Raw genomic sequence first — 10,689 nt, 5'->3', positions numbered from 1 at the left:
ACTGACTTTTTGACACATGACTTGTCTGATATCCTTTAGCTTTGGCTGATGCTTCGGACTAATGAATTGATAATCTTGGACACCAGCTGCATGGGGTAACACATGTAAATGACCAATTAAGAGTAATCTGATCAACAAACCAACTAGTTGAAACAAGAACAGTGGAACCGCTAAAAGAGGAGGTCATATGGAGTCCCACAACGGAAAGTTATAAAAGCCAATGAACTATGCAGTTTTGATTGATGAGGCAAATCCATCGTCACATCACAAATCATACTCACACTAACATATGCATATCTTTAATTCTGCCCCTTAACTATATGTGGATCCACCACCTCTGAAGACTTAAAAAGAATTTATATATAAACATACCACCTAAATGTACATGCTTGATTGTATATAATTTTCAATCAGTTTGACCAGTTTTTAGTCTTTCCCTTTTTGACATGAAACGGTTGGCTATACAACCAAAAAAAATACTTATAATAAGTGCATTAATGCAATACAAACTACAAAAGCGTTAACAGATTCTATCATATAACAATGTTACCAATGTTAACAAGCCTGGTAAACTAAAAAGTGCAGTACATACTAATGAGGGAATCAAATCACTTTATTAGGTTGACCATTTGGCATTCACAAGATTAGAATTGTTCAAAAAAATTCTATTCGGTTTAGCTGATAAATCGCTTAATAACTGCCCGATAATCGTTAATCCGATACTAATCCGCCCGTTGTCTTATTGGATGACTAACAGATTATTACTTTAATATCCTATAATCGATAAATCAAACCGTTAAGCGTAATTATTTGCCCGATAAGCACCCCTAATGGTGCTAGCGGAAAACAAAAATAGCGAATTCCCCTGCAATATTACTATAATATTACTATATTTCCGTTTTCCGCTATCACAATAATATGTTTCATCGTACCCCTTTCGTATAAAGTAACTACCTGAGCCTCCAAGCCGGAAGAAAAAGCGCAAAACATAGTCATTCTAGCCCATCTAATTTGAGAACCAAAGCACGAGCAAGCTTTAGGATCAACACCTCAGGGTTTTTTGCATGTCTAGCACGTGGCAAAAGGACAAGCAATGTCTCATTTCACAACGACCTTCGTCAACATCAACTATATAATCACCATCAAAAGGAAGAATTAGTACCTGCAAACATCCAGGGAAATTGTTACCGTCAAACTGTGAAGTAAATAATTATAGTATTATTTAACTCGTTACAAGAAAATTTATAACTAGGGTGAGTGATTAGGCAACAAATATATCAGATACCTTGAGAAATTGGAACAAATTGAGATACTCTATCAAGCATTTGTCTAGAGACTTTAAAAGACATTAGGGAAAAAAACCAAAGTCGGACGTTTCAGAAAAGAGAATGATAAGTTATCGACTGTAAACTAATACTACCACTAATAGGAATTAGTCCTTTTTTTTCAACACAAGGAATTAGTCTATTCATTGTCAAGACCGATACCCTTATCCCTTCTGTTCATTTTCATTTGTTTCTAGTCCACAATTCTTGAGTGTAATCTACGAAGTCTTCAGGTATTATATAGATTTTGTGATTTTTCTTTTTTGCTACTGCACTAATTAACACACAGCAGGTGGGTAATAACTAATAAGTAATCGATTCACAGAAACAAAAAGGTTTCAAAATGTACATATTTTAATAAAATAAAAGTTGAATTGTGCATAACGGTGTACAATTGAAGATAATTTTAAAAAGTCTTAAGAATTTTGGTAACTTAGGTTAGATGTACCCTCCAACACCAACAACAACAACAACAACATAAAGACCTAGTTTAATCCCACAATTGGGGTCAAAGATGTACCCTCCAAAAGAAGGATTAAAAAGTTAACTTAGAAAATGCTTAGCAAGGCTGAATAATATTAGTTGGCTATTTATTTTGTCCATCCAATATGCTGTCCTGTATACTGTACTTAGTAATATTTCAAAGTTGGTGGTAATGGCAGTTTATTTTGACTTTATCAAGGTTTATGAATAAGTAGACTTTCCTCTAGTTCCACCTTCAACGAAACCAGCCGAAAGAGGCGTTGAAACTTTTAAGCGACCCCTCATATTTTTCTACTCAAATTTTAAATCTTTTCTCCTCAATAAAAGTTATTTTTAAATCCAAGTCCCAAAAAGATATGTCTTTAATTATGTAATAGAAACTTTTCTGATACAATGAAAATTAGACGGCAATTTTCAGGACCTTGAACTTCTAAAAGTAGCACTACCCATTAGATTATATTTTTGCTTAATGGCTCTATAAGCTAGAGCAGAGAGCTCCTAAACTGAACTTCCCTAATTGCTTCATATATTTTGCTTTGGTCAAGTTTCCCATCTATCCATTGTTTTCTTATTTATTTATTTTTTTATTTTTATTTTTTTTTGAGGGGGACAGGGGGAGGTGGAGATTCAACACCACAAGTTATCTTCTCGCAAGAACATATACAGGACTACCTAGAGTTTAACTGGGCAGAGTTCAACTGCTTTCTTGACTTCGATCTTTTATCTTGTGATTCCTACTTGTTACCACCACATATTTTTTTTTTCATCCGTTCTCCAGCCGAGGGTCTATTAAAAGCTGTCTCTCTATTCTTCTAGGTAGGGATGGCAAATGAACGGGTTAGGCTGAATTTGGACTAGTCAAAATGGGTTAGGTCAATAAATAGGTCATTGCCCAACCCAGCCCAAAGTATACTTGGGCTAAGATATGGTGGATCAAGATAGGCTAAACAATGTATCATAGCCCAACCCGCCCAACTTGACCCGTGCTTTAGAATCATGCTCATCTTGCATAAACAAAGCATTTTACCTTTTATACACCTATATATAAAAGGTAAAAGAATATTATTAGTATTTTGAGAATCAAATATATTTTCTTAAATGACAAATTAGTATTTAAAATTTATAAGTTGAAAAATATCTTTTATGTTATTTCTAAATAAGTAAATTTCACTATAACTCAATTACAAAATTATTCATATTTACATTAAAACTTAAATATCTTGATTCTCATTTTTAAACTTAGATACAAAAACTAATAATGGGGCAACTAAGTAAATTTCCGAACAAGTTAGGTTAAGATCCCTTTATTTTGAATGAGGTTCATGGGTTGTATTTGAGTTACTTCATAGGTCAGAATGGGCGATAAAAAATGATGGGTTAATTTGGACTCAACCCAAATAGACCCATGAACTAAAATATTTATACTCCAATCCATTAATCTCTAGGCAGGTTGGGCGGGGCGGATTGGATGGATTTGAACTCAAATTGCCACCCCTACTTCCAAGGTAGGAGTAATTGGGCGGATTGGATGGATTTGAACTCAAATTGCCACCCCTACTTCCAAGGTAGGAGTAAGGCTACGTACGTCTTACCTCCACAAACCCCACTTGTGAAAAACTACTAGACTTGTTATTGTTAAGAACATATACAAGCATGATGAGACCAAAGGCCAACCTCAAAAGAAAGTTGACAGAAACCATGAAGGAGCAAAATTAGACAGGAGAACGCGGAGCCTGCCAAAATAATTAGTCAAGTGTACTCCCAAAGCTAAGAAAGAAAGCATGAGACACGATCCAATTGAGAATTAAGGCAAATAAGATCAGAACTGTATCGCTGCTAGAAAAATAATAGCTGAAAAAATGTATTAAATTTATATATATATATATATATATATATATTCCGTATGTTATATACAAAAATTATATAAATTTTATACACTTTCGGCTACCAGATGTAAATATTCTAAAAGTGACAACACCCCAATAAGATCAGCAATTAGGAGGAATAACAGAAATAACGATGGAAAAAGGACGAAATTTGAGAAAACACGATCACTTATTTCACCCTCAAGCTTAACGCGATGATAAATACAGCAAATGATTATTTCTGATATATTCTGAATATATTAAGTGGCAACTGCAGAAATATTGCCTGCTTGTTAAAATAAAAAGTCAACACCACTTCAATCCTGCCTCAGATAATTGGATCAGACAGATTAGAGAGGTGATGGATCCAAAGCAGACAGACACTAGCCCATTGGTGGGTTGGGCAAATGCAATGCAGTGAACAGAAACCAATTAGCTTCACATCCTTTTGACATAAACGGGGAAACGAACAACATAGTCCTCGGGAGGACCCTACAGTGAAGCAGCAGCATTTGTTCCATATACAAGAAGAGGATTACTAAGCTCCTCAAGGTTTGGAACGAACAAGCGCGCTTGCCGGCAGCACAGAGGAAGTCGAGTACTCACAAGAGGGGAAACAAGTAGAGAGAATTATAAATCGTGATCATGAGAAAACTGGAACTTAATAGATTGGAAAAGGTGGTAAACAGGAAATTCAACTTTAAGAATAATGTACAACATGGACAATGAAAAGATCTCTAAGATTTTGTTTCCAACCTTCAAAACAGATACAGGCCCCGATTAAAGAGAAGAGAAACAGTTTATCTCATCTTAACCACGTACTCAAACATGGTCCATAATCAACAAAGTAAACGTACTGCAGCATGTATACCAGAATTTAAAATAAGCAGACCAGTTGAACATTTGAATCAAAGTACTTAATAAGAATACTAACCAGAACACTCCATCTACTTCTTGGAGTAAAATCAACTACAACTTTTAACTAGATAATTCTTCACTGTGTAGCCACCATAGGCTGTTGATACTGCCTTTGCTATTTACACATTTGGAACTTCATCAGGGGCACATTTTCATATGGATACAAACTAACAACAAAAAGAAAGGAAGGAAACTCAAGTAATATTGATCCTATAAATTCCCTTACTCTCAAAATGATTTCAGTTACAAACAAGTCCATATTCAAATAATTAAACTCATATGTTAAAATTCGAACAAGTCTAAATCATTGGATACACAGGTTTTGGCTTTCAGAAAACAATTCCCATTCTCACCCCACCCCCCACCCACCCAACCCCCCCAACCCCCAAGAGAAAGGGGAAAAAGAACAAAAATATTGGGCTGCTTTCTAGTCATGTCAAGAAAGTAGTAAAAGCACATCCAAATAGATGGACCAAGCGTACTCATGATAGTTCCAAAAGGATGGAAAACCCAGACTCGTGATAGTTCCAAATGGATACATACAGCTGACTCATCTGTCACATTCTCCTCGATCACTATATAATCAGCTATCAAGTATATGCTAATAAAAGTAAGCAATGTCCACCATCTTAATAATTACTTTCCAAAGGTTTTCCATGAAAGCATACTAAACAATTCACATCAATAGCACTCACCACATATAAATGTACTAAGCCACCAGACAGGAACACCAAATTCTCAAAATACAGGAACAAACATATTCCTAAACCAATAATTCAAAAAGACATCAATACTAAAGGGGGAAAGAAGGTAGTAAGCTGAACCAACATATTGGAGGTTCACATTGATGCAACTCATTCATACCACTGCTATCAGACATTATAGTTTTCAAACCAAGTTCCTTCAACAAACAGTTTAGTTTACAGTTACATAGTTGTTCCACATCTAGCATAAAAGAGCATAAAGTGAGGAAATGTCTTATAACGTGTTTGGCCAAAACTTCTTTTTGGCGAAAAGTGCTTTTTTGGCGAAAAGTGTTTAGCCAAGCTTTTAGAAGAAAAAAAGTGCTTTTGAATAGAAGCAAAAACAGTTTTTGAGAAGCAGAAAAAAGTAAATTCTCCCCAAAAGGCACTTTTGAGAAAAAACACATTTAAAAGCACTTTTAGAAGCGTGACCAAACACTAAATACTGTTCAAAAATGTTTTTCTAATTAATTTGTCAAACACAAACTGCTTCTCACAAAAAGTACTTTTTTGAAAAGCACTTCTCAAAATAAGTTGATTATACAAGTTTGGCCAAACAGGCTATTACACTGCTTCACAAATTGTATTAAAAATGTGCTGGATTCTCAGTTTCTTTCACATGTTAAAGTCAACTTATAGCAAGCACACATTCACACTTGTAAGCCCACAATAAGATCCACGTGTGAACCCCAAATTAGATTACACATGTAGGAGGGATTTGAGTTATATAGTTGTCCCACATTTTTGTATAAGAGGACATCCAGAAGAGTTTATGGATAAACATTGCGACTCTCCATCTATTTTTTCATTGGTATTCAGACACTCCATCTATTGCCTTAAAATTTTGGGTTATTATGCAACCTCCCTTACTACCTATGTCTACTACTCCCTCCGTTTCAATTTAAATGACACACTTTCCTTATTAGTCCGTTCCAAAAAGAATGACACATTTCTATATTTAGAAACAATTTAACTTTGAACTTCTCATTTTACTCCCTTTACCCTTAATGAGAAGCTTTTATAGCCACAGAAATATTATGGTCCCACAAAGCTCTTACCCCATAAGCTTTTAGGACCACATGTTTCAAAAGTCTTTTTTCTTTCTTAAACTTTGTACCAAGTCAAACTACCTCATCCAAATTGAAACAGAGGGAGTACAAATTTATACAACAAACAAGAAACCCATATATGAGATTTGCTTAGCTAGTCTCATAATGGTTAAAGGAGCATTGTGATAGATTGTCAACGAGATTAAGAATAAACATAACTTTATTATGATAATCCCTAACAAGCCAAATGAATAAAGATGATTCTTATACCTTGTTGGAGTCGTCACTAGTTGAGGAAAGAGGCTAACACATTTATGGTCATGCGTAATTCTCACCTCATGAGCTAGCTTTGAGGTTAAGTTAGGCCGTACATCCTTCTTAATATGATATCCGAGCATCCCATTCTTGATTTATCCAATATTGGGGTCTATGTTATCCAATATGGCATGCAAGAGGGATTTAAGTGTCCAAGAAGAGTTAACTTTTAGAATTGAGTTAGGCCAAGATTCATGTGTCCCACTTTAGTTAAGCCAAAGTCCAGCTTTTTAACAGAGTATCAACCCCCGATTGTCCGTGCTCATGATGTCAATGGGGTGTTGGAGCATCTCATGTAGGTTGATGGAATGGATTGTTTTCTCCTTACATGGACTTTAGGCAATCCTCATCTCATCCAATTTTATTCTAAGTGCGCAAGGTTTATCTTCTGCACACCCCAACTAGTTTAGTTGATTAATTATTATTCGACAAATGCTAAAAAGGAAGATATTAAAATTTCCAAATAGTAGAAAAACTGAACCAGCACATTAGAATATCTCATCCATGCATGTTATATAACTACTTGTGCGTACAGTGGAGTACGTAACCAATTATTATTAGTTAAACTTCTGCGCAAGCACGCCAACTCCAGTGTTATCAAAGGTGCACTTAAGCCCTAAAGCGAGGCTCAAAACATGTTGAGCGCTTCGCCTCGCTTAGCAGGCGCTTCATTGGTGTCATCAAGGCTCTAAGGCATACTTTTCCTTGCCAATGAGCTTAATCCTGAGGAGGCGATACTAAGCAATTGATATTTTATTTCATCGTAGATTTTCTTCAATTTCTTTGTCCTTAAATTTGGTATTCATGCTTATTGATATTAGTCTTGGACTACACATACATATTTGTAATTTTTCTCCATTTGCGTCTTTCTTCATTAAAGCCCACGCTTTATTTGCGCTTTGCGCTTAAAGCCCTAATAGACCTTAGAGCTTTTTTGCGCTTTTCGCCTTTGATAACACTGGCCATCTCATTGTCCAGGGTTTACAAAACTCATTCACATAAAGAGAAAAAGCACTTTAATGAACACCTGGCTGCAATTTCATGAACTATACAAAATCTGATAGGGAAAAGAACATAGTTTCCTCAGCTATTCACATATGATAATGAACATTCACACTCCTAAAACTCAGGAGCTAAATCTTCAATGATGCAAAGGAAATTGCTCTTACAGCACATCTATTCTAGTATCAGCATACATACATGCCAAAGCTCATAACGTCATACCACACACCAATAGGAAGCAACTTTAATCTCCAAGAACCAATAAGTGAATCACATATCACAAATAAGCAAAATCTAAATATGTCCATCTCCACAGATCTTTGAGGGAAAAGAGGAGGGGTGACAGCTGGGGCTGCACTTGAGCAGGTAAGTGAAGGAAAGAGGAAAGATAGCAGAAGCAAGATCCAAATCTTTGAACCTTTCAGACAGACAATTACAAAGATGCAGTTCTGGCCACTGAAATACATATTATACAGATGCATTAAAGAACAATAACACATAGATTCAAGAGTTCAGACATCGGGCGCATAACCAGAGACAAACTACCACAACAATGAACAACAAACAGACACAAAACTAAATCTAAAGCACCTCACACAAGCTCCCCAAAGTACCAATACACCTACACAACTTAGATGAAGACAGGTCAGAGCTCTCTCACGACCAAGAGCTAAGCTAAACATCAATAAGAAGGATAACTGGTCGGGTTAAGGGTATCATATCGGCCCAACCTAGAGCGTGTTATACTATCCAAAGCATCCCCAAATACTCTTCGACCGTAATCATAATTGTTGCCATCATACTGTGATCTATATCCATCGTAAGGCGATCTATACCCGTTAGATTGGTTTACTGAAACACCCGGAGGAACTGGAACTGAATAGAGAAAAAACAATTATAAACATGTAAGTCAAGACTCAACGAGGATAAAGTAAAAAACAAAAAGGGACTAACAGCATAAAATAATGACTTCACTAAAAAGCATGCATCACCTTGTGTGAAGTTAGTTTGGTGCTCTGAAAATCGGCATGAGGTTGACAATCTCACAGAATTTGGTGAAATTTCCTTATCATTATAAGGTACATGAAGAGGCCTTGGTCTGGCGGGGATATTTAAGCTAGGTGGTGGTGTCGCAATTGATGAGTTATTAGAGGGCTTGTCTTGCCCAGATATCTGTTTAGAAAAATTAAACGTCAATACACAACATAAGCAAATCAAAATGCTTCTGTAGACTTTCCCTCCTCAAAACCACAAATTCCAACTGCCAGCCCGCAGTGTTAACTGAAAGAACATATGTCTGGCGTATCTCTCAATTCATAAGCCAACATCAATAGACACTCCGAGGATCTCTACCGAAGAACATCTCACTGCCAAGATTATCTATTATCTATGCATAGGCTGGTTCTGTTGGAGAGGAGGTAAACCCATACCTTAGGTTTGCAAGCGCTACAGAAGCTTATAATACCAGAACACATAAATTCACCAAACGATATCAATAAAACTGACCCTTTTAGCCAGCTCAAGGGACGGATAACAAGGACTTACCGCAAATTTTAACGTTCTATTGTAAAGCGTCACTAAACCAGAGAAAAGCTTCACAGCATAGCCTGCAATCTCCTCTGTCTCATATTTAGCGAAGGCAAAACCTTTAGGCTTATCAGTTTCCTTGTCACGAGGAATGTACAGGTCAACAACACGCCCTGCTTGAATTAGAATGTCATATAGTACACGATCGCTTACTCTCTCGTCCAAATTTCCTACAACAAAAAAGTTTCAAACCTATGTTAGCAAATCATTCACAACAAAACACAAACTAAATCTGCTATCAATCAGAAATGCATATGTTAAACGCACTCTCCCAAAGATAACACAGATTAACACAGATTTCCATGTGAGAAACCTCAACAAAATTAGCTATCCTAATAAACACAGATTAACCAAACTTGTATGCAACTAAGTAAACAATTCAACCAAACTAATATATTGGTGATAACTAAGTAGCCTAGCAAGTCCCAGTCACAAACCTTTGGTGGAGGGTAAAATTGTAACTGAACTCTTACTGCTTCACGAACAAAAAAGAAGCATTTTTGTAAAATATGTTTTCCCGCTTTTTAAGCATTGCAAAGCTAAACGCCGCAGAAACAAAACAATTCATTGAAAAGCCAAAACTAAGATTTTATAATTTAATCAACATTATTTGCACGCATAAACATAACCAATCTGCAATTATAGGATTCATAGAGGACAATTAGAAGTAAATCCCCAAACTGAGCTAAACATTCAGAGTTTAAAACCCCAAAAAGATAAAGCTTAAATTTGTTCCTCCCCCAACCTCCCCACCCCAAAATCCAGAACGTAAACACATGACCAAGCAAATCGGAAAACATAACCACAAAAAAAAGACACTTTACAGCTAAAATATCAAAAAAAAAAAAATTGCTGCTTTGTTTATTAAAAAGGAAAATAAATTCAGAAATCAAACAAAAGAAATATGCAACTTAGATCTGAGCATGAAGAATAAAAACCATGAAAAATAGGGCATAGATATGGAGAGAGAGAAAAAAGACATACCAACATAAACAGAGCAATTAGGGTTCTCAGCCATGGGTGGGATTCAGCTGTGTCGATGTAGAGGAGAGAAATTGAAATCGTGTGGTCACAAAGTTTCTGAGGATGTTAATTAGAATAAAACAGAGATGTATATATAGTAGTTGTGTTAGTAGAGTTGCATTTTATTTTAACCTATTTTCTTTTTGGTCCGTTCCAAAAAGAATGAACCCTTTTTAAATTTGGTAACAATTTAGCTTAAAGTTACAACTCTACCCTTAATGAGAAGTTTTTATAACCACACAAATACTCTGGGCCCCATTTGGACTTGTTTAGGACCACAAATTCCAAAAGTCTTCATTTTTTTCTTAAACTCTGTGTCCAGTCAAACAGGTTCACATAAATTAGAACGGAGGGAGTAGATTTTAATGACCAACTTCTA

General features: G+C 35.8%; 1 protein-coding gene across 2 annotated transcripts; it reads right to left on the bottom strand.

Moving 5' to 3' along the window:
* Window positions 1-853: 853 nt before the first annotated feature.
* Window positions 854-10,376, bottom strand: LOC104219356 (uncharacterized). Of its 2 annotated transcripts, none has more exons than XM_009770031.2 (4): window positions 10,272-10,376; window positions 9,246-9,457; window positions 8,693-8,873; window positions 854-1,162 (listed from the first exon to the last, which is right to left on the bottom strand). In XM_009770031.2, the coding sequence occupies exons 1-4, from the start codon at window positions 10,303-10,305 to the stop codon at window positions 1,143-1,145; spliced, it is 447 nt and encodes a 148-aa protein (XP_009768333.1). In that variant the 5' UTR covers window positions 10,306-10,376; the 3' UTR covers window positions 854-1,142. The 2 variants fall into 2 exon arrangements, with proteins under 2 accessions (XP_009768333.1, XP_009768332.1); XM_009770030.2 differs by lacking the exon at window positions 854-1,162 and adding an exon at window positions 8,090-8,576.
* Between the last annotated feature and the right edge of the window lie 313 nt (window positions 10,377-10,689).

The sequence above is a fragment of the Nicotiana sylvestris genome, chromosome 3, assembly GCF_000393655.2.
Source record: "Nicotiana sylvestris chromosome 3, ASM39365v2, whole genome shotgun sequence".
In the NCBI taxonomy this organism is placed as follows: Eukaryota; Viridiplantae; Streptophyta; class Magnoliopsida; order Solanales; family Solanaceae; genus Nicotiana; species Nicotiana sylvestris.
This window is presented reverse-complemented; position numbering and strand designations above follow the sequence as displayed.

Coding starts and splice junctions, on each gene's coding strand:
- LOC104219356 (XM_009770030.2), bottom strand. CDS start 10,305: ATGGCTGAGAACCCTAATTGCTCTGTTTATGTTG. Junction 9,458..10,271: donor TAATTGCTCTGTTTATGTTG/GTATGTCTTTTT, acceptor TTTTTGTTGTAG/GAAATTTGGACGAGAGAGTA. Junction 8,577..8,692: donor CCAAACTAACTTCACACAAG/GTGATGCATGCT, acceptor TTCTCTATTCAG/TTCCAGTTCCTCCGGGTGTT.